This window comes from Coregonus lavaretus, assembly GCF_964263955.1.
Source record: "Coregonus lavaretus genome assembly, chromosome: 22".
NCBI classification, from domain to species: Eukaryota; Metazoa; Chordata; class Actinopteri; order Salmoniformes; family Salmonidae; genus Coregonus; species Coregonus lavaretus.
In genome coordinates, this window is record NC_140009.1 from 9,872,389 (window position 1) to 9,900,086 (window position 27,698).

Consider the following 27,698-nt stretch of genomic DNA (forward strand, 5'->3'; position numbering starts at 1 on the left):
AGTCATGCGTGCATACATATATATATATTTTTTGTGTATGGGTGGTCCCGGGGATCGAACCCACTACCTTGGCGTTATAAGCGCCGTGCTCTACCAGCTGAGCTACAGAGGACTGGTAAGTCATGAATTCAATTAGCTCTGTTTGTTACTGTAGCTGTGATGGCCAATACATAAGAAACATATTGTATGTTGACACTTAGCAAATGTACAGAATTTAGTGTAGTTACAGAAGTGAAGTCACAGTGCAGGAGACCAAAGTGTGCCAATGAGAGACCTACTGTGTTCTGTCTGGCTCGATAGCCAATGAGAGACCTACTGTGTTCTGTCTGGCTCGATAGCCAATGAGAGCTACTGTGTTCTGTCTGGCTCGATAGCCAATGAGAGACCTACTGTGTTCTGTCTGGCTCGATAGCCAATGAGAGCTACTGTGTTCTGTCTGGCTCGATAGCCAATGAGAGACCTACTGTGTTCTGTCTGGCTCGATAGCCAATGAGAGCTATTGTGTTCTGTCTGGCTCGACAGCCAATGAGAGACCTACTGTGTTCTGTCTGGCTCGATAGCCAATGAGAGCTACTGTGTTCTGTCTGGCTCGATCTTGTTCTGCGTCTCTCCGTTCTGCTTGTCGTTGGACTTCTGGGAGAGCCGAGTAGACATGGTGGCTGCCTGCACCACGGCTTTGAAGCTGCGCTTCCTCTTCTGTACGTTCTGCTCTGGGTGGAAGATGATGACATAGACCTTGGGTATGTAGAGCATTCCCAGAGACACAGAGGCACTCAGGCTCATGGAGACTGTCAGCGTGGTGGTCTGGATGAACATCTAGATAAGAAGAGGAACACAGAGAAGGGTCAGAGACACAGATATAGAGACTCCATATTCACATGGTAACACATTAAACCTGGACACATAGTAAATTAACGACAAACGAGACCATGGAATGTGATCCTAGCTGTTCTATTTCAGGGTAGGGTTTAATGTATCTTCCCCCGGGGAATAATTTATCTGAGTTTCTGAGTAATTCCTGATTTTCACACACATGAACAAAATAATATTTTTTTCCCCCTCCTTTCTTTTAATTAATTGTCTTTTGTGGGAGGCCACCTGGCCACTAGGTGGTAATACATACTAATGCAATAATTCCTAATTCCCATCGCACAGATTTATTAAGAGGGTTAAAACATTGTTCCCCGGTCTCCCACACACTTCCCTTATCTTCCTGCTACCACAATAAAATTTCCCCAAAGCATGCTGTTGGTAAGAGCAGCCTTTGTCTGTGTGTCATGGTGTGTCGTCGTATGATAAAAAGGAACAAAGCGTTCCTGGCGTTTCATCCCCCTCCATGTCTTTCCTCATGCCCATATCAAAGGCTGCCTACAAATAAATACTGTCTGCTTTGGAACTTCAAAATGTTATCAAGAGCTGGGCAGGTTGTTTCCCAATGTAATGCTCTCATTTAGACAATGGTTCATTTTGCATAATTTCAGAGTGAAGAACAGGGTAAGAAAGTGAGCGTGAGAAATACCTCCTGCGAAATACTTTTTCTACAGAGCAATTTCTATCATATTAAATAATGCAAAACAGCCCATTTCAAAAAGCTACAGTTACATCAGTATCATGTCACGGTAGAATCTCACCTTCTCCGTGGACTGTGCCGTGCCAAAAAAGATGGGCACGAAAGCCAGCCAGACAATGCATGTGGTGTACATGGTGAAGCCGATGGGCTTGGCCTCGTTGAAGGTCTCCGGCACCCCTCTGCTCTTGACTGCGTAGACAGTGCAGGTCACCATGAGGACAATGCTGTAGCTCAGGCAGCAGATTAGCGACAGGTCGGACATGTCACACTTGAGGACCCCCCGGGCCATCTCCGGGTTGGGAGGCCTCTGCTCCTCGTAGTCTATGATGGTATGGGGTGGTACCACAGCAAACCAGACAAACACCCCTAGCAGCTTCATAAACACACATACATAAACACATAGAGACCCACACTATGAATCAGGCCACTCAAATGAATATACGGTTTATCTGTTCTGCATGTCTATAATTTGATGTATCATTTGATCGCAATTACACCAAAGAGTATACTTTTACATTCAAATCTCAACAACATATATTCTTCTTCTATAAAAGTTATTTTGAGGTGTGAGTGGGGGACAGAGGAGAGAGATAGAGAGAGAGAGAGAGAGAGAGAGAGAGAGAGAGAGAGAGAGCAAGGGGGAGAGAGAGAGAGAGGGTGAGAGAGAGAAAGAGAGAGAGAGAGAGAGAGAGAGGGGGGGGGGGGGGAGAGAGAGAGAGTGAGCGAGAGAGAGGGAGAGAGGGAGAGGGGGGAAGAGAGCAAGAGAGAGCAGATGTGTCCTGTCAGACTGAGTGGTTAAGTGGCTACTCATTCATCTGTTATGTTATGCTGCTGAGCGAGAGAGAGAGAGAGAGAGAGAGAGAGAGAGAGAGAGAGAGAGAGAGAGAGAGAGAGAGAGAGAGAGAGAGAGAGAGAGAGAGAGAGAGAGAGAGAGAGAGAGACACCAAGGCCTTGCTGCTGAGAGAGAGAAGCCAAGGCCTTGCTGCTGAGATAGAGAGAGAAGCCAAGGCCTTGCTGCTGAGATAGAGAGAGAAGCCAAGGCCTTGCTGCTGAGAGAGAGAGAGAGAGAGAGAGATGCCAAGGCCTTGCTGCTGAGAGAGAGAGAGATGCCAAAGCCTTGCTGCTGAGAGAGAGAGAAATGCCAAAGCCTTGCTGCTGAGAGAGAGAGAGAGAGATGCCAAAGCCTTGCAGTTGTCAATCGGAGGCAGGCAAGCAGGCAACTTTCATAATCTGGCCTTGCTCAGCCTGACGTTCCCACTGACTAATTCACTATATGGTGGCACTAAGCTCAAACAACAAATGCTTTAGGAGGCTCCTCTATGCGATTAATAATATCAGACATGCTGAAGCAATAGTGTGTAAAGCAGTGACCCTAGACAATGTACTGTTTTCAATTAGATCAATTATATTTTACCTGCAGGCCACCTGCAGAACATCAACACCTGCTCTTCTTGGTATTACATGTTTTAGAGTAATTTTCTAAATACCCCTGGCCGACTTCTATGATGAACAAGCTGAGTTGATAAGCACTCACCTTGATGAGGTTTATCAGTTTGCATTCAAATCAATCACTATGTTGGCATAAAATCATCATCTTTTCCCATTATCGCCTTAATGCAAAAATACATGTATTTAATATATCTCACAAAGTTTATCTTGATTGACAGGTTAATTACTGAACTTTTCTAATTCTGGATCGGACATTTTCTTCTTTTTCTTCTTCATAATGAATTTACTACTACAGTACACGCATAAATCAATATCTATCCAAAAGAGACCTTGATGTTGTAGCTTAAACAGCATCAGAGGTTATACGTATGTAACATCACCATATTCTAAACACACTACCACTACATACTAATCAACACCAGTACATTAAATACCTTGATGATGTAGCTTAAAAAGCATCGGAGGATATACGTATCTAACATCACCATATTCGAAACACACTACCACTACATAGTAATCAACACCAGTACGTGAAAGACCTTGATGTTGAAGCTTGATGAGCACATAGGGCTAGTGCTACAGCGAGAGCAAGCAGACGCCCAACACATCAAACCTGATGCAAATCAATACACCAGGGAAACCAACTAGCATTGCCTCGCTCTGAGCCTGCCCTGAACCTCACCTGTACAGACATGAGGATGAACGTGATGGCCAGCTGAGAGGTGGGGCTGATGAACTTGGGTGGCGACACAGACTTCTTGCCCTGCTCAAAGATGCGGTAGATGCGGTTGGTCTTGGTGAGCATGGCGGAGTAGGTGATGGCCATGCCCAGGCCCAGCAGCAGCCGGCGGAAGGCACACACCACGGCGCCTGGCTCTGCGATCATGAGGAAAGTGATGAGGTAGATGAGAAAGATGCCTGTGAGGAGGACGTAGCTGAGCTCCCGGCCAGAGGCGCGGACGATGGGAGTGTCATTGAAGCGGATGAAGGTGATGACCACAAAGGAGGTGGCCAGGATACCCAGGATGGCCAGGAACACAGGGATGATGGCCCAGGGGGAGTGCCACTCCAGCTTGATGATGGGCGTGGACCAGCAGCTCGTCCGGTTAGGCGTGGGGCGCATGTCGAAGGGGCAGGTCTCACAGTTAATCTCATCCAGCTGGTACTGGTAGCCGTCACACAGCTCACAGTGCCAGCAGCAGGGCACACCCTTCACCATCTTCTTCCTCTCTCCAGGGTTACAGGGGAAACTGCATACCGAGTCAGGGATCTGACGGTCCCCACCTGACCACTGCATCTCCTCCACCTACAGTAGAGAGAGAGAGAGCGAGAGCGAGAGCGAGAGCGAGAGAGAGAGAGAGAGAGAGAGAGAGAGAGAGAGAGAGAGAGAGAGAGAGAGAGAGAGAGAGAGAGAGAGAGAGAGCGCAGGACAGTATGAGTGCTGACTTAATAGGTGCTGTAAATGTAGTTACAAATATACAGTTGAAGTCGGAAGTTTACATACACTTAGGTTGGAGTCATTAAAACTCGTTTTTCAACCACTCCACAAATTGCTTGTTAACAAACTATAGTTTCGGCAAGTCGGTTAGGACATCTACTTTGTGCATGACACAAGTAATTTTTCCAACAATTGTTTACAGACAGATTATTTCACTTATAATTCACTGTATCACAATTCCAGTGGGTCAGAAGTTTACATACACTAAGTTGACTGTGCCTTTAAACAGCTTGGAAAACTCCAGAAAATGATGTCATGGCTTTAGAAGCTTCTGATAGGCTAACTGACATAATTTGAGTCAATTGGAGATGTACCTGTAGATGTATTTCAAGGCCTACCTTCAGACTCAGTGCCTCTTTGCTTGACATCATGGGAAAATCAAAAGAAATCAGCCAAGACCTCAGAAAAAAAAATTGGAGACCTCCACAAGTCTGGTTCATCCTTGGGAGCAATTTCCAAACACCTGAAGGTACCACGTTCATCTGTACAAACAATAGTACGCAAGTATATACACCATGGGACCACGCAGCTGTCATACCGCTCAGGAAGGAGACGTGTTCTGTCTCCTAGAGATGAACGTACTTTGGTGCGAAAAGTGCAAATCAGCAAAGGACCTTGTGAAGATGCTGGAGGAAACAGGTACAAAAGTATCTATATCCACAGTAAAACGAGTCCTATATCGAGATAACCTGAAAGGCCGCTCATCAAGGAAGAAGCCACTGCTCCAAAACCGCCATAAAAAAGCCAGACTACGGTTTGCAACTGCACATGGGGACAAAGATCGTACTTTTTGGAGAAATGTCCTCTGGTCTGATTAAACAAAAATAGAACTGTTTGGCCATAATGACCATCGTTATGTTTGGAGGAAAAAGGGGGGTGACTTGCAAGCCGAAGAACACCATCCCAACCGTGAAGCACGGGGGTGGCAGCATCATGCTGTGGGGGTGCTTTGCTGCAGGAGGGACTGGTGCACTTCACAAAATAGATGGCATCATGAGGAAGGAAAATTATGTGGATATATTGAAGCAACATCTCAAGACATCAGTCAGGAAGTTAAAGCTTGGTCGCAAATGGGTCTTCCAAATGGACAATGACCCCAAGCATACTTCCAAAGTTGTGGCAAAATGGCTTAAGGACAAGGTATTGGAGTGGCCATCACAAAGCCCTGACCTCAATCCTATAGAACATTTGTGGGCAGAACTGAAAAAGCGTGTGCGAGCAAGGAGGCCTACAAACCTGACTCAGTTACACCAGCTCTGTCAGGAGGAATGGGCCAAAATTCACCCAACTTATTGTGGGAAGCTTGTGGAAGGCTACCCGAAACGTTTGACCCAAGTTAAACAATTTAAAGGCAATGCTACCAAATACTAATTGAGTGTATGTAAACTTCTGACCCACTGGGAATGTGATTAAGTAAATAAAAGCTGAAATAAATCATTCTCTCTACTATTATTCTGACATTTCACATTCATAAAATAAAGTGGTGATCCTAACTGACCTAAGATAGGGAATTTTTACTAGGATTAAATGTCAGGAATTGTGAAAAACTGAGTTTAAATGTAGTTGGCTAAGGTGTATGTAAACTTCCGACTTCAACTGTATATTTATTCTCACAAATCATCATCATGTAACAAAATGCGCAGACAATGTAATTGTCCTTAAATATTAGTTGCGTTACATTGAGTCGCAGATTGTTGGTCCATTGACCTATGACTCTGTATCCAGGAATGGTAGTGTTTGACATCTGGTACTGGAAGATATCATAACGTCCTGGTGCATCTCCATTCTCATTGAATAGAACTCCTGTCCCTGCGCTGCCTGTATGAAAACACAAGAGAAGACTAGTGAGACAAACCAGCAACATCAATCATATTGAGGGAAATAACATATTTACCGTTAGTAATGCTGAAATCGCTGAATAGTAATTAAGATCAATTTATTCTATGAAACATAAATGCATAATGCACGTGAAAATATGTGTCAATGGGAAGATCCAGCATTATCTGATCACTGATACATGACAACATTGCCTCCAAACAAGTCCATCTGTCATAAATAGTAAGTAGGGAACACACTATCGTCATCCTTTCAAGAAGATTGTATTGTCTTTTACTGTGAAACAGCTAAACACACCGTTTTGGTCCACAAAGAGATGACTGGAGAAGGGTCTCAGTAACGTCAAAGTGATTAATATAGAATTCGAGGGAAGTAAGTTCTTAGTGGATATACAGCAGGAGGTTATGATGTAAAAACGTGACTTGAGTGATTGTGAAGCATGTCCATTTGATTTTAAGGCTTTAGTTCAACCAAGGTTTGCATGCTTGGTCCTTTCAACGTATTGAGCATAGACCAGAACCAAAGTAGAAGAGGCTTTATGCAACAGAACTCCTAAACCAAGGTAGAAGACAGGCTTTATGCAACAGAAATCCTAAAAAACGTTGTGCATATTCCTATGAGCTTTTTACAGTCCTGTACTTCAACCCAACCAGCTGTTACATATGTATTATTCATTCATACACTTTCCTTCCCTCAAATACCACACAGAGACACATTTCCTTTCATTTTCTAAACAATGACAAAATAAAAACAGATGGATTTTGACTTGCATAAAGGACAATCACTGATTTTGGTTAATCAAAGGAGGGCAAATTAAAAAACGTGATTAGCAAATCAATTGTTGCATTAGCCAAGGTCTTTTGTCTTCAATGGATGAGCAGCTGTTTCATTTGCATTAGTTAGCTGAACTGTACAGCACCTTCTGACCATTAGCGAACCATTTTCAGTAAATGCAGATGTGGTTCTCCTCTTCCTTAAAGATAAAGGCAGCCTCATTTGAAATGCCTGCATGGAAATAAGGACTTAGCAGGTTCTCTGCCGTAATGCATATTGCTTGTTCGGTAGGTCCCTTCAGGCATTCCCTTCACATAGTGTTTTCAGACAACAGAGACACTGGCACAGAGGGGCAGTCTAAATGGGAATGTTTTTCATAGAAAGCTTCCCTCCCACCAAAGCAACACATGATAAAAACGGTCTGTTCTGAGATGAGAAGCCCAGGGAGGGACAGCGGGGAGGAAAAGGGGATTGTGTGCCTGGAGAATGGTGGTGGGATTGGGGACTGACAGTGGCTTAAAGATATGTATTCTTAGAACCACAGCACAGCACGCTAGCACGGAGGAGAAGGATGGCCAGCTAGCATGGAGGAGAAGGATGGCCAGCTAGCATGGAGGATAAGGATAGCCAGCTAGCATGGAGGAGAAGGATGGCCAGCTAGCATGGAGGAGAAGGATGGCCAGCTAGCATGGAGGAGAAGGATGGCAAGCTAGCACGGAGGAGAAGGATGGCCAGCTAGCATGGAGGAGGAGGATGGCAAGCTAGCACGGAGGAGAAGGATGGCCAGCTAGCATGGAGGAGGAGGATGGCAAGCTAGCATGGAGGAGAAGGATGGCCAGCTAGCATGGAGGAGAAGGATAGCCAGCTAGCATGGAGGAGAAGGATGGCCAGCTAGCATGGAGGAGAAGGATGGCAAGCTAGCATGGAGGAGAAGGATGGCCAGCTAGCATGGAGGAGAAGGATGGCCAGCTAGCATGGAGGAGAAGGATGGCCAGCTAGCATGGAGGAGAAGGATGGCCAGCTAGCATGGAGGAGAAGGATGGCCAGCTAGCATGGAGGAGAAGGATGGCCAGCTAGCATGGAGGAGAAGGATGGCCAGCTAGCATGGAGGAGAAGGATGGCCAGCTAGCATGGAGGAGAAGGATGGCCAGCTAGCATGGAGGAGAAGGATGGCCAGCTAGCATGGAGGAGAAGGATGGCCAGCTAGCATGGAGGAGAAGGATGGCCAACTAGCATGGAGGAGAAGGATGGCCACAGTGTTTCACCATCAGACAACTCCACCAGCCAGTCAGCCAGTCAGCCAGCTGAAAATAAACATCTGCTGTGTCAGTAAGGCACAATAATAACCCACCGTTAAAGTTCACAGAACGAATATAGTTGAGCAGCATCCGGCCCTCCACGGGATCCATCTTATCACAGACGCCCATGGCGCCGGGGCACAGGTCCAGGTGCATGCTGTGTAAGGCATGGGCCATGGCATAGACCGCATCGATCACAAACTGCACCTTTCCCTCCTGCTCATAGGGAGTGTCACGACTTATCCTCTCCTCTCCTGTCACATGGATAGAGAGAGGGGGGAGGGGTAGAGAGGGAGAGAAAGTTACACTATTGCCAGTGTCCTCCTATCGCTACAAAATAGAGTAACCAACGTTGATGTTTAGTCAATGCTATGTTCTTACCTGTACACTTTTTCTTTTCGCTGTCTATTTTGATGCCTGGCCTTGTCAGTTTACACCTGAAATCGTCCTCCCAGAACTCAGCGAACCAAATGTTTCTACGGTTGTTCTCTAAAGATCTGGAGGTGAAGTACTGGTCGAAGCCTGAGCCATGGACACCAAACATCCAGTCAAAGGATTAGTGAACTGGCAAACAGTGGCATCATCTCCCAGTGATCAACCACCATGCAATGATACACAGGCTCTAGGGCTCTAGGGAGGGTTGTTGGATTGGGATGTAGGGTTGTTGGATTGTGATGTAGGGTTGTTGAATTGGGATGTAGGGTTGTTGGATTGGGATGTAGGGTTGTTGGATTGTGATGTAGGGTTGTTGGATTGGGATGTAGGGTTGTTGGATTGGGATGTAGGGTTGTTGAATTTGAATGTAGGGTTGTTGGATTGTGATGTAGGGTTGATGAATTGTGATGTAGGGTTGTTGAATTGGGATGTAGGGTTGTTGAATTGGGATGTAGGGTTGTTGAATTGGGATGTAGGGTTGTTGGGGATACCTTCAATAGAGGCTCTCTTGGGTAGAATGGTGACAGCTCCCTCAGCCACGTCCTCCTGGTCTAGAATAGGGGAGCTCTTGGCACCCCAGCTGTCAGAACCTACAAACAGGAAGTGACCTGTGAGGTTGGCCCTCTTCGCTGCCTCCAGAACCCGTCTACACACACACAAGGGAGAAAATGGAGTGGGTTAAACTCTAGTCTAGGGCACAGTAGCCTAGACTATAGCAATCAGAGACAGGCTTTCCTGTTTTTCACATTCAAATTTCATACAAGATGTATGCCAAGGGTTCTTTGCGTGCTACAATAATAAGCAACCAAGTATCTTAGGTGAGAATAGAATCAACAGTAGTGGAGGCTTAATCTTATCGTACAAAGGAAATTAAATATATTTACACAAATCTTTAGGCAATTTACATAATGCCACCTGACAACTCCATATTCCATATGGTGTGCTGATATATGTTTAACGACTGACAGGGAGACATGACTGCTTCCAGGCAAGTAGATGGAATCAATCAGATGGATTGGCTGCCAACACACCATATGGCCTCCTGTAGCTCAGTTGGTAGAGCATGACGCTTGCAACGCCAGGGTTGTGGGTTCGATTCCTACGGGGGGCCAGTATGAAAAATGTATGCACTCACTAACTGAAAGTCGCTCTGGATAAGAGCGTCTGCTAAATGTCTAAAAATGTTGTTTTTTTTTAAATATGGAGGAGAAGATGTTAGACCACAACATATAGTACACATGTGACCTCCATCCTATAGTATCGTGCAATCTGAATGAAATAGGCAGGACTTGTGTTGAAAAACGTTACACATGGAAATCCTACAGAAACATGGTTGGAAAAGAGACTAACGAGTGCTTTCCAAGAGAGTCTGATTCTGTTATACTGTATGTGAACAGAGGGTTAAATACAACACACTTGAATAGTTGTGTTAACCATGCAGAATGGTAAGAGCAGTGGTAAAAAAAACATCAGTCATTGAATACATTATAACTCATGCAATTGTGTCCTTGTAAACCATGGTCATTTAAAAGAAAGGGACCACTGATCCTGTTTGACATCTATTCCATAATTTTCGAATATCCTTTTTCTGGTTCAGTGGTAACCTGCATTTACCTTATATTTAAATCGGATAATACAATCTATGTTTCTATTTATGTACGCGCGACAGGACAGTGGTCATTTTTCATCCTTGAAGATATATGGTCCAATTACAACACACAAGGGTACTACACATATATTCACATTAAGTTAATCTCCTTTTCCACCCAAGCTTGAATCAACTGAACCCATAGTTTGCATCAGTTCAGGCATGAAACAGACATGTCTCTCACTCAACCAATGCAGATTCCATTTGAGCTCCACAGACATTTCATCCTCAGGTACCACATACATTTTTTTTAATTTTTTTTATATACCTAATAGAATACTTCTAGACAGTATTCCATTCATACTTCTGAGCCTCATTCATATGTAGACTGCATTCTAATTACGGTGAACCATCACTGTAGAGAGGAGAATCTAACATGCTGTTCTCAAACGGCGTAACTTCTCTATCACTTACTTGATGTCATCCTCATTTGCAAAGATGATGACCCCCCGGGCATTGGAAGTTTCCATCAGCCTTTTAATGATCTTGTCAAACTCTCCCGGCTTCGGCTCCCGTGGGATCTTAAGAGACTGTGCGATGCACAGACCTCCTTCAGAGAGAGAGAAGACATGGACATTGATGTTGATACTGAACAAACGAAAATGAAATATGAATGAGAATAAAACATGACGGCTACCAGCAATAATCCATATTTGTGTTCTCAGAGATGTCATTATTAAATGATGACGGCCACAGCAGGAACATGCAGACTTCAGAATGGCTGTTTTCAGCTACAGCAGTCTATACATGTATTATGATGGACAGCCGACTAACGTTAACAGATTATACAGTGGGGAAAAAAAGTATTTAGTCAGCCACCAATTGTGCAAGTTCTCCCACTTAAAAAGATGAGAGGCCTGTAATTGTCATCATAGGTACACGTCAACTATGACAGACAAAATGAGAAAAAAAAATCCAGAAAATCACATTGTAGGATTTTTAATGAATTTATTTGCAAATGATGGTGGAAAATAAGTATTTGGTCAATAACAAAAGTTTCTCAATACATTGTTATATACCCTTTGTTGGCAATGACACAGGTCAAACGTTTTCTGTAAGTCTTCACAAGGTTTTCACACACTGTTGCTGGTATTTTGGCCCATTCCTCCATGCAGATCTCCTCTAGAGCAGTGATGTTTTGGGGCTGTCGCTGGGCAACACAGACTTTCAACTCCCTCCAAAGATTTTCTATGGGGTTAAGATCTGGAGACTGGCTAGGCCACTCCAGGACCTTGAAATGCTTCTTACGAAGCCACTCCTTCGTTGCCTGGGCGGTGTGTTTGGGATCATTGTCATGCTGAAAGACCCAGCCACGTTTCTTCTTCAATGCCCTTGCTGATGGAAGGAGGTTTTCACTCAAAATCTCACGATACATGGCCCCATTAATTCTTTCCTTTACACGGATCAGTCGTCCTGGTCCCTTTGCAGAAAAACAGCCCCAAAGCATGATGTTTCCACCCCCATGCTTCACAGTAGGTATGGTGTTCTTTGGATGCAACTCAGCATTCTTTGTCCTCCAAACACGACGAGTTGAGTTTTTACCAAAAAGTTCTATTTTGGTTTCATCTGACCATATGACATTCTCCCAATCCTCTTCTGGATCATCCAAATGCACTCTAGCAAACTTCAGACGGGCCTGGACATGTACTGACTTAAGCAGGGGGACACGTCTGGCACTGCAGGATTTGAGTCCCTGGCGGCGTAGTGTGTTACTGATGGTAGGCTTTGTTACTTTGGTCCCAGCTCTCTGCAGGTCATTCACTAGGTCCCCCTGTGTGGTTCTGGGATTTTTGCTCACCGTTCTTATGATCATTTTGACCCCACGGGGTGAGATCTTGCGTGGAGCCCCAGATCAAGGGAGATTATCAGTGGTCTTGTATGTCTTCCATTTCCTAATAATTGCTCCCACAGTTGATTTCTTCAAACCAAGCTGCTTACCTATTGCAGATTCAGTCTTCCCAGCCTGGTGCAGGTCTACAATTTTGCTTCTGATGTCGTTTGACAGCTCTTTGGTCTTGGCCATAGTGGAGTTTGGAGTGTGACTGTTTGAGGTTGTGGACAGGTGTCTTTTATACTGATAACAAGTTCAAACAGGTGCCATTAATACAGGTAACGAGTGGAGGACAGAGGAGCCTCTTAAAGAAGAAGTTACAGGTCTGTGAGAGCCAGAAATCTTGCTTGTTTGTAGGTGACCAAATACTTATTTTCCACCATAATTTGCAAATAAATTCATTACAAATCCTACAATGTGATTTTCTGGAGAAAAAAAATCTCAATTTGTCTGTCATAGTTGACGTGTACCTATGATGAAAATTACAGGCCTCTCTCATCTTTTTAAGTGGGAGAACTTGCACAATTGGTGGCTGACTAAATACTTTTTCCCCCCACTGTATATATTGTACCAGGAGGAGAGGAGAGGAGCTTGTTGACTGTACCTGCCTCTCGAGAGATCTGCTGGAAGGAATCAACTCCGCTCTCCCCATAGCTTCCCTCTGATGCCAGTGTAGACACATAATTCCAGCCCATTGCCTTGACTATGTCCACCATAGCCTGGGCCTGGTACGAGTCAGGAGGGACCACACGCGAGAAGAAGTCGTAGCGGTTATTGTCACTTAACTCTGGGGCTGTGGAGGCATAGCTGATCTGGGGAATCTGAACAGAGAACATGGTAAACCAGTAAACTTCCTCTTTATAATTCATCTGTACAGCTGTACAGATTTTATCTGCATCAACTCTTTTTATGTGCAGTGAGGTTCATAAATGTCTAATAAGATATACATATATGTAGTATATAAAGTATATCTGGATGGCATTTCCCGGTTTTATTGCAAACATACGACAGTCCCAAGCCAATGCCTTATATCAGGATATCAATCTGATAGAACGGTGGCTGTCAATGCACAAATTGACACTGTGCTTATTTCCCAAAGCTCTCTGCTTGTATAATGGTCTTAACGTCATGGTCACTCATTCCAGTGTTGTCTTAGGCATTTAAAAATATATATTTTTCATAGTCAGGTTTAGACAGATGTAAAGAGAAAAGGAGAGAAAACATTGGACAGATTATCTGGTTTGGATTAGAGGCTTTTTTAGTCCAATTAAGTTAAGCACAGGGGGACAGAGACAGAGATCAAGAGGCGGAGGTGCTGTTTCTCAGCTTTACACCACACAAGATATTTAATACTGACCATCTGCCGCTTAGCATTCAAAGTCTGACCATGTGCCGCTTAGCCTGCATTTAAAATCTCAACTCATTCTACACATTTACACACAATGTGTGTGTGTGTGTGTGTGTGTGTGCCATGCCCTATCCAAAGTAAAGAAATATTAACACTAGGAACAATTGCAAGTGTATTACGTTTAACAATTAAAGGCTATGTTGGTAAGAACCAATCATATTAATTAATTAATTCCTTAATGATTTCACATGGGATCAGCCCAGCCCATGGATGAAATACTGGCGGACCAACCAGACAGAGAATTTCACTCTCGTTCAGCTGAGGGGACCCCAATCCAAATCCAATATTTTAATCACCATAATGGTTTCTATCTCTATTATATTGTTGTTGCTTTGTGACTGTGAAAGCAGACTATCTGTATCTACACTGAACAAAAATATAAACGCAACATGTCAAATTTTCCATACGCACAAAAAGCTTATTTGTCTCAAATGTTGTGCACAAATTTGTTTACATCCCTGTTAGTGAGCATTTCTCCTTTGCCAAGATAATCCATCCACCTGACAGGTGTGGCAAATCAAGAAGCTGATTAAACAGCATGATTATTACACAGGTGCACCTTGTGCTGGGGACAATAAAAGGGCACTTTTGTCACCCAACACAATGCCACAGATGTCTCTGATTTTGAGGGAACGTGCAATTGGCATGCTGACTGCAGGAATGTCCACCACAGCTGTTGCCAGAGAATTGAATGCTATTTCTTCTACCATAAGCTACTTCCAACATCGTTTTAGAGAATTTGGCAGTACGTCCAAACGGCCTCACAACCACAGACCATGCGTATGGCATTGTGTGGGCGAGCGGTTTGCTGATGTCAATGTTGTGAACAGATTGCCCCATGCTGGTGGTGGGGTTATGGTATGGGCAGACACAAGCTACGGACAACGAACACAATTGCATTTTATCGATGGCAATTTGAATGCACAGAGGTACCGTGACGAGATCCTGAGGCCCATTGTAATGCCATTCATCCGCCGTCATCACCTCATGTTTCAGCATGATAATGCATGGCCCCATGTCGCAAGGATCTGTACACAATTCCTGGAAGCTGAAAAATGTCCAGTTCTTCCATGGCCTGTATACTCACCACCCATTGAGCATGTTTGGGATGCTCTGGATCGACGTGTGCGACAGCGTCTTCCAGTTCCCACCAATATCCAGCAACTTCGCACAGCCATTGAAGAGGAGTGGGACAACATTCCTGTCTGTCTGTCCCCCGTCTGTTTGTCTGTCCCTGTCTGTCTGTCTGTCTGTCTGTCTGTCTGTCTGTCTGTCTGTCTGTCTGTCTGTCTGTCTGTCTGTCTGTCTGTCTGTCTGTCTGTCTGTCTGTCTGTCTGTCTGTCTGTCTGTCTGTCTGTGAGACAGTTAAATGAATAAAACAAACATGTGTGCTTCCAGCAGAGGTAATGTGGAGTTCAAGTGATGCTCCCAACCTAATGAAAGGTAATGTGGATTTCAAGTGATGCTCCCAACCTAATGAGAGGTAATGTGGAGTTCAAGTAATGCTCCCAACCTAATGAGAGGTAATGTGGAGTTCAAGTGATGCTCCCAACCTAATGAGAGGTAATGTGGATTTCAAGTGATGCTCCCAACCTAATGAGAGGTAATGTGGAGTTCAAGTAATGCTCCCAACCTAATGAGAGGTAATGTGGAGTTCAAGTGATGCTCCCAACCTAATGAAAGGTAATGTGGATTTCAAGTGATGCTCCCAACCTAATGAGAGGTAATGTGGAGTTCAAGTAATGCTCCCAACCTAATGAGAGGTAATGTGGAGTTCAAGTGATGCTCCCAACCTAATGAGAGGTAATGTGGATTTCAAGTGATGCTCCCAACCTAATGAGAGGTAATGTGGAGTTCAAGTGATGCTCCCAACCTAAAGTATTATCATGAGGAAAATAATGTTATGATAATAATTTACACTGAACAACCTATTACAGCTTCAGCAGACAACTCAAATAGTCCCATATGTGCAGACTACAGATAGTGGTTATGCTTTCAGATTCAATAGAAAGAACACCATTATTTGTGACAACCCTCCCCTCCATCATCATTTGACATCTAGCTGGAATTAAATTGCTCTCTGGATATTACATTGTTGGGTTTTTCTGAATTGGGAGGCTCCTTACATTCCTATCTGAAGATAAAATCCAGCTGCTCATGATTTTTAAATGGAATAAAGCTCTATTTAAAGAAGAGGAACCGAGTCAGGAGCCATGTATGATTTAGTGTTTTTTCTCTGAGGAAGAGGTTGAGTGGCCCAAAGCGTGAGGAGTCACCACAGATGGGGGAAAGTCTACTGTACACTACCTTTCACTCAAACCCCCTCCCTGGAGACCGGCCAACTGGGCCAGCCCTGATAGACAACGGCACTATTCGTAAACACACTGAACAGGTACAGTATGCATAAGAGCATCTGAACTCCCGAGTCCGACTCCCTCATGGGTATTGCGTGACATTTGTTCATGGTTATGCACTCGAAGACACTGCTAGGCATACTGATCATCCTGAAGGAAATGCTCATGTTTATTGAAGAGAAGAGTGAGTCATTGAACATCGAAGACAAAATACAACTTGATCGCAGCACTCATAAACGTGCTAAAACCTTATCCCAAGTAGCGATGGCTTACTCTCCACAGATATCTTCACTCGTCACGGGCCATTTATAGTTGAGTAAATTCCACAGTTTAAAACGCGTCCCACAGTTCTTCCCAATTTGCTTAATTCCCTAAATGTAACAAACATCAAACATTTGCTATGGTTGGTTAGAGAAGTGTGTCCTAGAGCTGAATGTTTTTCGTCTTTTTTTCCTGTCTCTTCTCTTCCCTCCTAGTGCTCTATATATAGCCAGGGGTCTGAGCGGCGGCCAGGGGGCTTATTGTCTATATAGCCAGGGGTCTGAGCGGCGGCCAGGGGGCTTATTGTCCCGCAAGGCTTGCCTAATTCTCTGGCTAACAGCTGCCTTTTGTGTTATCTGGTTCCTCAGCTACTGTTAAATGGCTTATTGTGTAGAAAGTGTCATTAACAATGTGTGACAAGCAGTCAGTGAGGAGACGCCCAGGCTCAGGAGTTGTGTTTAACTCAGGAGGAGTGGGGAATTAGAACTGCCCATTTACTGGAGGCAAATAAAGAAAGGATCAGAGACTTATAAAGGGGGATACTTTTCACAAAAATATCCTGTGGCAAGTTCTAGAAAAATACATTATGAACTGTAAGTCGAGGCAGGCATACATATTGTGCGGTAGACATCAGTGATGGATACATGTTCAGTTCAGGTAAGGAAACTGTAAATCCTGATTTTATTTTAGAGTTGCTTCTATTTAACTGAAATATCTCATACATTCTGAGGTGAACTAACATATTTATCTATGAAAGCCAACAACAACAAAAATCAGTCTGAGGCAAAAAGCAGTCCAGAAGGACTATTAGCATTGTCATGCAATAGCGCTGAATGTAAAAAAAAATGGAGTCCCTAAAGATGTTCCTTGAACCAAAATGCAATGTCTCTTCATTAAATAAACATACACTGCGTTCAAAAGCACATCTCCACAAGAGTCCACGGCGTAGCATTCTGCAATTCTGCAGCTGGCAGGTCTCTGAAGTGATGTAGCCACTGTGTGAGTGGAATTGACAGCGCTGTTCTATTCTTTTTTGTCACTTCATGACCTGTTAGTAATCAAAATAAGTGCGGATGACAGTGATTATGCGTGTGGCTGTCTGCCTCTCTTTAGCTGGCTCTTTGATAGATTAGAGAGGGGACAGACAGTGCATCTGAGGACCGTGGCCAGAACATTGCTGTAGCTACGGTGGTGTGAATGTGTCTCTTGTCTTGAGAGAGGAAGAACTTTGGCAGCTAGGGCCAATCAGACAGTCACTGAACTGACATAGGGCTGAGTGACAATAGCCTCACCACTCACAAAATACTATATCCCATCCTGACATGTTTGATTGTTAAGAGGATTTACTGGAGCAAAGAACAGCTGGAGGATAGACAGGCAGACGGGGCTAATGCTCAATTGACTAGTGTTGTGCTGACAATCTGGACATAACTTACCACCACTCAAATCTGATTTATATCTTCCACAACTAATTTAAACAAGTCTGTTTTTTTTAATCAAAAGTACTCCGTTCTGAATATAAACAAGAATTACAACATCATGTTTTGCCTACCTTTTAACAGCAATTCAGACAAAGCTCCCACTGGGCAAAAACTGGTTGAATCAACAGTGTTTCTATGTCATTTCAACCCAAAGAATCAATGTGATGACGTTGAATCAACGTGGAAAACTGCTTGGATTAGCAAAAAGTCATCAACGTGAGGGCATTTCATATTTTTTTTAACCAACTTTTAACCAAAATCCAATGACTTGGCGACATTTGTTGTCGACTTCACGTTGAATTCACGTTAGTTAAAAACTCAACCAAATGTAAATCAAAACTAGACGTTGTGTCACGCCCTGGCTCGGGGGACTCTTACATTTTGAGCCAGGGTGTGGAGTTTCTGTTACATTTTCTATGTTTTCGTTCTAGATCGTTTAGATCTATGTTGGCCAGGGTGGTTCCCAATCAGAGGCAGCTGTAGCTCGTTGTCTCTGATTGGGGACCATACTTAGGTAGCCTGTTTTCACTAGTTTATTGTGGGATCTTGTTCCGTAGGGTTTTGTGTATAACCTAGGACTTCACGTATCGTTTGGTTTATTGTTTTGGTTCGTGTGTGTACACAAATAAAGTATGTACGCTTATCACGCTGCGCCTTGGTCCGCTTCATCTGTCGACGATCGTGACAGAAGATCCCACCACCAGAGGACCAAGCAGCGTGCCCAGGAGGAGAAGTTGGCGATGTCCCAGGTGGGCGAATGGTGGTCTTGGGAGGACATATTCGCGGGCAGAGGGCCATGGGCTAAAGTAAATGCCCAGGCAGGAGAGGAGAAACGGTGCCAACCGTGCCGACGACGGACACGCAAGAGGCAACCCCAAGTAATTTTTTTTGGGGGGCACACGGCGTGGACGACGGGGCTGCTGGAGGCAGCTACAGGACGAATCGGCAGACTAGGAGAGGAGGCCATCAGGTTTGGGGGGCTGGAAGGGTGGTTGGCGGAGCCTAGAGGTAGAGCAGAGCCAACTCCCCGTACTCAGGCTAGGCAGCGTGAGACTGGGCAGGTTCCGTGTTACGCGGAGCCACGTACTGTGCCGCGAGTGTTCCGGCACAGTCCTGTACGTCCTGTGCTAGCACCACGCACGTGTCGTGCTAAGGTGGGCATGCAGCCAGGACGGAGTGTGCCGGCTCAACGCTCGTGGCCTCCAGTACCCCTCCTCAGTCCCGGATATCCTGCGCCAGTGCCACGTGCTGTAGTGCCAGTACGAGTGCACAGCCCTGTACGTCCTGTGCTGATGCCTCACACAGATTGTGTGGAAATAGGCATTCAGCCAGGACGGGTTGTGTCAGCTCTCCGCTCCAGACCTCCAGTCCGTCTCCACAGTCCAGCCCGGCCTGTTCCTGTCCCTCGCACCAAGCCTGTGGTGCGTGTCGCCAGCCCGGTCCGGCCTGTTCCTGCTCCCCGCACCAAGCCTGTGGTGCGCGTCGCCAGCCCGGTCCGGCCTGTTCCTGCTCCCCGCACCAAGCCTGTGGTGCGCGTCGCCAGCCCGGTCCGGCCTGTTCCTGCTCCCCGCACCAAGCCTGTGGTGCGCGTCGCCAGCCCGGTCCGGCCTGTTCCTGCTCCCCGCACCAAGCCTGTGGTGCGCATCGCCAGCCCGGTCCGGCCTGTTCCTGCCCCTCGCACCAAGCCTGTGGTGCGCGTCGTCAGCCCGGTCCGGCCTGTTCCTGCCCCTCGCACCAAGCCGGTGGTGCGCGTCGCCAGCCCGGTCCGGCCTGTTCCTGCTCCTCGCACCAAGCCAGTGGTGCGCGTCGCCAGCCCGGTCCGGCCCGTTCCCCGCACCAAGCCAGTGGTGCGCGTCGCCAGCCCGGTCCGGCCCGTTCCTGCTCCCCGCACCAAGCCAGTGGTGCACGTCGTCAGTCCGGCACGGTCCGTGCCTGTTCCACCGGTGCCTGGTCCGGCACCGGTCAGCTGCTCCACACCGGAGCCAAAGCAATCCGCTCCACCGGTGTCCAGTCCAGCTCCGGCCAGCGGGACCAGACCAGGGGCGCTACGGGGGGGTAGAGAGAGAGTGGTGGTCACGCCCGGAGCCGGATCCGCCTCCGAGGCGGAATGCCCACCCGGCCCCTACCCCGTTGTGTTGGTGTGAACATTTGGGGGGGGGGGGGGTACTATCGTTTAGATCTATGTTGGCCAGGGTGGTTCCCAATCAGAGGCAGCTGTAGCTCGTTGTCTCTGATTGGGGACCATACTTATGTAGCTTGTTTTCACTAGTTTATTGTGGGATCTTGTTCCGTAGGGTTTTGTGTATAACCTAGGACTTCACGTATCATTTGGTTTATTGTTTTGGTTCGTGTGTGTACACAAATAAAGTATGTACGCTTATCACGCTGCGCCTTGGTCCGCTTCATCTGTCGACGATCGTGACACGTTGAACTGTGTCCAGTAAAAAATTAAATAAAATGGCTGTAACTTCAAATAAACGTTAAAAAAATAGATCATAGTAAACCTTTGTTTGCCCTCCACTGAACAATGCTCAGGCCCAAATCATAACACGTTTTGTGGTTCAATGGTTTTAATCTCTCCAATGCAAAATGTGCTTTTAATGAAGGTGCACAGGCTGCGTTGTGCAGTGCTCCTCTTTTGTCCTAGTAATGTCTGAATGTGGAAGGTTTAATTAGTGTTTTGTCTTCAGACAGCTGTCCCACTGCATGCCCATTGCCCAGTGCCTCTTTACAAATCTATTTTCTGTTTGAAGGGATTGCTTCCTTTCATAACGAAAACAATCTACAGCGTATTTGTCAGTTGAGTGTGAGTTGATATTTTGCACCATGTAGTATACAGATCTCGGCTGAATAGATGGATTAAGCTAACTGAAGCCAGTGTGAGAGCGAAAAGAGTAATGTTGTTGTTTCATTGTGTGTTTGTTTTTGCTTTGAAATTGATACCCAACAGAGAGCAAGTCAGGGAAGGCCACTGACAGACTGCACACACAAAATGTACACCATTGGAAAATAGCTTGTCTAACAAAACATTTGAAAAAGGAAATTGGCTTTACAGTTGAAGTCGGAAGTTTACATACACTTAGGTTGGAGTCATTAAAACTCGTTTTTCAACCACTCCACAAATTTCTTGTTAACAAACTATCGTTTTCGCAAGTCGGTTAGGACATCTACTTTTTTATATTTTTTGTGATTATTTTTAATATATTTTTATTTTTATATATTTTTGTTGATATATTACCGTTTTGGGGGGGGGGGGGGGGGGGGGGGGGGGGGGGGGGGGAATGGATCAGCTTAATATTGCAGATAGATTGTATCTTCTATCAATGTAATTGTCTGCATCACTTACAATCCCCCATGTTTTTATTTTTTTAATTTTTTTTTTATATATATACTCCCCTTTATTACTTTTCAACCCCACCATCCTTTCCCTACTTGGAGTAAATTAGTGAACAACAATGCCCAGGCCTCTACTTCCGGTCTATACTTACTATCTACACCTTATGGACAGAGTTAATTTTACAATAATTCTATTATATATATATATATATATATATATATATATATTTATTTTTTATTTATTTTTTGCTCCTGAACTTCTTCTACTCTCAACCTCTCCGATCATTTTCATGATGTCCATCCGGTTTGCTTCTATATGCCATATCTTTCTAACTGTGCTCTTTCCCAAAAGCTCCCAACATACAACCTATATACTTATTATGGACACAGTATGCTTACATTATTAGCTATCTTTGTTATTATTTGTTGTTATTTGTTATTAGTCCCATCCTTCAACTCTATTCAATACCTCCCATCTATCTCTTAACACCATCCATATAGGATTTCTATTTGCCATATATATTTCAACCATACTGTGATGTTTTACAAAAGTTCTGAACCTTTCTATTCTCATTGCTTCTACAGATTGTGAATTAAAAATAAACATTTTTTCTAAAAGTATTATTATATTATTGATCGATTGACTATGACTATTCAGATCACCCAGTAGTGCTATCTGCAAGGTTAGCTCCAGGTAAATATTGCAATCCTTTAGCCATTCCTGGACCTGTGTCCAAAAACAAGCTACAAATGGACAGAACCAAAACAAATGATCTAATGATTCTGTCTCTTCACAGCAAAATCTGCAGAGCTGGGAAGATTGTATCCCCCATATAAATAACATTCTATTGGTAGCAAGAATTGTATATAATAATTTAAATTGAAAGATTCTAATTTTTGAATCCGGTGTCGTTTTGCGTGTCAGTTCATAAACACTATGCCATGGGATCGGTACGTCAAAGATCTCTTCCCAACTATTTTGCAATCTATATGGGACGGCTGTCAATCCTTTGGTCCTTAAGTGAAACTGATATACTTTTTTATTTAAACTCGTTTTTCAACCACTCCACAAATTGCTTGTTAACAAACTATAGTTTTGGCAAGTCGGTTAGGACATCTACTTTGTGCAAAACACAAGTCATTTTTCCAACAATTGTTTACAGACAGATTATTTCACTTATAATTCACTGTATCACAATTCCAGTGGGTCAGAAGTTTACATACATTAAGTTGACTGTGCCTTTAAACATGCCTTTAAACAGCTTGGAACATTCCAGAAAATGATGTCATGACTTTAGAAGCTTCTGTAATTACATTTACATTTACATCATTTAGCAGACGCTCTTATCCAGAGTGACTTACAAATTGGTGCATTCAACTTATGATAGCCAGTGGGACAAGCACCTTTTTTTATTTTTTATTATTATTATTATTTTTTATGGGGGGGTGGGGGAAGAAGGATTACTTTATACTATTCCAGGTATTCCTTAAAGAGGTAGGGTTTCAAGTGTCTCCGGAAGGTGGTCAGTGACTCCGCTGTCCTGGCGTCGTGGGGGAGCTTGTTCCACCATTGGGGTGCCAGAGCAGCGAATAGCTTTGACTAGGCTGAGCGGGAACTGTGCTTCCGTAGAGGTAGGTGAGCTAGCAGGCCAGAGGTGGATGAACGTAGTGCCCTCGTTTGGGTGTAGGGTCTGATCAGAGCCTGAAGGTAAGGAGGTGCCGTTCCCCTCACAGCTCCGTAGGCAAGCACCATGGTCTTGTAGTAGATGCGAGCCTCAACTGGAAGCCAGTGGAGTGTGCGGAGGAGCGGGGTGACATGAGAGAACTTGGGAAGGTTGAACACCAGACGGGCTACAGCGTTCTGGATAAGTTGTAGGGGTTTAATGGCACAGGCAGGGAGCCCAGCCAACAGCGAGTTGCAGTAATCCAGACGGGAGATGACAAGTGCCTGGATTAGGACCTGTGCCGCTTTCTGTGTAAGGTAGGGTCGTACTCTGCGAATGTTGTAGAGCATGAACCTGCAGGATCGGGTCACCGCTTTGATGTTAGCGGAGAACGACAGGTTGTTGTCCAGGGTGTTGTCCAGGGTCACGCCAAGGTTCTTTGCACTCTGGGAGGAGGACACAATGAAGTTGTTAACCGTGATGGTGAGATCATGGAGCGGGCAGTCCTTCCCCGGGAGGAAGAGCAGCTCCGTCTTGCCGAGGTTCAGCTTGAGGTGGTGATCCGTCATCCACACTGATAGGTCTAATTGACATCATTTGAGTCAATTGGAGGAGTACATGTGGATGTATTTCAAGGCCTACCTTCAAACTCAGTGCCTCTTTGCTTGACATCATGGGAAAATCAAAAGAAATCAGCCAAGACCTCAGAAAAAATTGTAGACCTCCACAAGTCTGGTTCATCCTAGGGAGCAATTTCCAAACACCTGAAGGTACCACGTTCATCTGTACAAACAATAGTACGCAAGTATAAACACCATGGGACCACGCAGCCGTCATACCGCTCAGGATGGAGACACGTTCTGTCTCCTAGAAATGAACGTACTTTGGTGCGAAAAGTGCAAATCAATCCCAGAACAAAAGCAAAGGACCTTGTGAAGATGCTGGAGGAAACAGGTACAAAAGTATCTATATCCACAGTAAAACAAGTCCTATATCGACATAACCTGAAAGGCCGCTCAGCAAGGGAGAAGCCACTGCTCCAAAACCGCCATAAAAAAGCCAGACTACGGTTTGCAACTGCACATGGGGACAAAGATCGTACTTTTTGGAGAAATGTCCTCTGGTCTGATGAAACAAAAATAGAACTGTTTGGCCATAATGACCATCGTTATGTTTGGAGGAAAAGAGGGGGGGGGACACCATCCCAACCGTGAAGCACGGGGGTAGCAGCATCATGCTGTGGGGGTGCTTTGCTGCAGGAGGGACTGGTGCACTTCACAAAGGATAATTATGTGGATATATTGAAGCAACATCTCAAGACATCAGTCAGGAAGTTAAAGCTTGGTCGCAAATGGGTCTTCCAAATGGACAATGACCCCAAGCATACTTCCAAAGTTGTGGCAAAATGGCTTAAGGACAAGGTATTGGAGTGGCCACCACAAAGCCCTGACCTCAATCCTATAGAACATTTGTGGGCAGAACTGAAAAAGCGTGTGCGAGCAAGGAGGCCTACAAACCTGACTCAGTTACACCAGCTCTGTCAGGAGGAATGGGCCAAAATTCACCCAACTTATTGTGGGAAGCTTGTGGAAGGCTACCCGAAACGTTTGACCCAAGTTAAACAATTTAAAGGCAATGCTACCAAATACTAATTGAGTGTATGTAAACTTCTGACCCACTGGGAATGTGATGAAATAAATAAAAGCTGAAATAAATCATTCTCTCTACTATTATTCTGACATTTCACATTCTTAAAATAAAGTGGTGATCCTAACTGACCTAAAACAGGGAATTTTTACTAGGATTAAATGTCAATAATTGTGAAAAACTGAGTTTAAATGTATTTGGCTAAGGTGTATGTAAACTTCCGACTTCAACTGTATGTATTCCTATGCATTCAGACAAATAAATTAGGTGTCATACAATCAATTTCCCTCTTCCTAGATTCAAAGCACATAAACGCGAACAAGGATCCCTAACAATGCTGTTCCATTTCACAATTCACTTTCTTACATAAGACCCATGTAGGATGGGATTTTATTTTCGTGGAGGGCCAAGATGAAGAGGGAAATACTCAGTAAGCTTACAGTACGGTGCAAATCTGATAATTAGTCACAGAGATTCCACATTTTCTGTTCTCTGGAACACTATCTAACCGGAGTAAAGGGACGGAGAGATGATAGAGCATGCATTGCAAACCATGCTGAGGTACACTGTCATTAATACTACTGTACAATGACACTTATTGACCGGAAGATACTTGTTTAACAAACCTTTTTCAATGATCGGTTTGCAGTTTTTCTCTGATTTTGCATTCCATTTGTTCTGCTTTTTAGGTTATCACATCTCCATATGCCTGCTGACTTCAGATGAAAAGCCCAGGTCTGGCAGCAGCAACAGACTGGTTATTCTGTGTTCTGTTTACCTGGGGCTTGTGACTTCCCCTCCAATACATTTACACGTTCCATCTCACACATGATTTGTGTTTATTCTTTGTCGTAATAAAGCATAATCCAATGACTGCATTACCTTACACTACAAAGGACATATTTTGAGCTTTAATCATATATTCATTAATTCAGTTTATCTATACATATTCATAATTTGAATGTTAGCTAAATGTCACTGTGAACACAAGGTTGTTTTGATACCTTATCAGAGCCATACTTTTCATTCTGTTTTAACTGTATTCTGTTTCATAGTGTAATGTATATTATAGACCCTGAACTTAATGAGTTACCATGCTGCTAACTGTATCATTCTGATTATAGCAGTAGCATACCATTACATTTTACACTATAGTCACTAAGCAGACACTCTTATCCAGAGCGACTTACAGTTAGTGCATTCATCTTAAGACAGCCAGGTGGGACAACCACATATCACAGTCATAGTAAGTAAATGTTTCCTTAATAAAGTAGCTATCAGCAGAGTCAGAGCTAGTAAGGGGGGGGGGAGTCAACTGTGAGTGTTAGTTCACAAAAGCCTCTTTTTTTTTTTTTTTTTTTACACTACCAATCTTATGGTATACTCTGTAGCCTAATAAAACATTTGACCACAGATCATATCTGACCAATTCACTAGAAAGTAGATAATTGAGTCCCATAATGAATCCATTCCATTCACAATTCAATTTGTGCGAAGATTATTGGCATTCATAACTTTTCCCTTGACACCAAATGTGATGAGGTAGAGATACAGTAGAAAAAATGTCATGGAAAGTTTGTTGTTACTCATCTCCTACCCCAACTCTATCCAGCAGGCTCAATCCAGCCCAGAGAATACAATACCGGAACCTTTAGGCTGATCAAAGCCATAAACATGATTAGCTCCACTGTCTAAATCCTTATTGTCAATTAGCTGTAGCTCTAAGTCAGCTGAATGGACTGTCCCAGAGCAGCCCCATGTGACCGCCCCCTCTCAGAGGGGATTGTGGGAGAGCGATGGCATTCTACAGCCACAGCGCCAGGGTCACCCTGACCACATGTATCACCATGAACAGCAATACACATTGTCTAACACGATAACACACTGGTCTAACATCAAAACACTGTAACAAATTACTTACAACCACAAACAAACTGGTCATTGGCAACTCCCACCACATAGGACATTCACATTGATCTCACCTCAAATAGACGCAGCACGTTGGCAACCATGATGGACACAGAGCTGGCCGAGGCCCCGATCACCCCTATCACACGCTCAGGCTTGCGGATGATGGGCGGCTCTCCGTTGGAGCAGCGAATGTCCGAGGTATCCTTCTGGATGAGAGCCTGGACGAAGGTGAGCGACTGTTCCAGGGCGTAGGTGTCTCTGGAGCAGGTGTCCAGGATCCTGGCCCCCAGAGTGATGTTGGGGAGCAGCTCAGGGTCACTGTTGATCTGGTCCAGGGCGTAGAGCATGGCCTCCATGCGGTGAATGCCTTTCTCCTTCTTGATCTCCCCACAGGGCAGGCCATGAGGCCCCCTGGCGTGGACGGGGAACAGGCCCCCAAGGGTGATGTCTCCAGGGATCTTGATGGAGTGGGGATGGAAGTGCTGATGGGAGGCCCAGGACCCAGGGCTCATCCCCACACACAGCATCCACAGAAGGCGGCCACCCCATCCAAACGGCCAGACCATGCCATACTGGTGGTGGTAGTGTAGAGATGGGGGGGATTCAGATGTCATGGTGCTATGACTTTATTGCCACGAGTCTTTACCCTCTACTTGAAGCACCTGCTAACAGATAAGATGAGGAGAAGGGAGTAATTTCCAAGAAAGCATGAATCATCAGATTTATACCTTATTTCTTATGAGAGTAAAAAAAACTGATATAATTGAGAAGGAGAAAACACAGACAAATCAGGGAGCTGAAAATATATATGGATGGAGGACGGTCACACGAGCCAGGATTTACTGTTGAATGCAAATCTGGGAGATGCCAGTAAAGGCCAAACAATATTTATGATTCTCAAGCTAAGATTGTATTCCTTTCGGCAAAGAAGGGTTACATTTTCCATTCAGTCAATTGCTCAGGGCACACTCCTGTTGCAAAATTGTACAGGAATCCCCTCACTCTATAGGAATTAAATGTGTAATGAGATGATACTTGTTTTCATTGCATAAAGTGGATTTGACTGGCTCTTAAACTCTTAGAAAAAATGGTTCCAAAAGGGTTCTTTGGCTGTCCCCATAGGATAACCCTTTTTGGTTCCAGGTAGAACCATTTTGGGTTCCATGTAGAACCCTCTGTGGAAAGGGTTCTACATGGAATCCAAAACGGTTAATACTTGGAACAAAAAGGGTTCTACCTGGAACCAACAAGGGTTCTTCAAAGGGTTCTCCTATTGGGACAGCTGAAGAACCCTTTT

General features: G+C 44.6%; 1 protein-coding gene across 1 annotated transcript; it reads right to left on the reverse strand.

The window, feature by feature from the left end:
* Positions 1 to 570: 570 nt before the first annotated feature.
* On the reverse strand, positions 571 to 27,015 carry grm6a (glutamate receptor, metabotropic 6a; the record flags this gene model as incomplete). Its single annotated transcript, XM_084187623.1, has 10 exons — positions 571 to 816; positions 1,632 to 1,943; positions 3,702 to 4,325; positions 6,196 to 6,335; positions 8,479 to 8,679; positions 8,807 to 8,947; positions 9,352 to 9,506; positions 10,923 to 11,058; positions 12,944 to 13,160; positions 26,473 to 27,015. 10 exons carry the CDS (start codon positions 27,013 to 27,015, stop codon positions 571 to 573), a joined length of 2,715 nt encoding a protein of 904 aa, XP_084043749.1.
* Between the last annotated feature and the right edge of the window lie 683 nt (positions 27,016 to 27,698).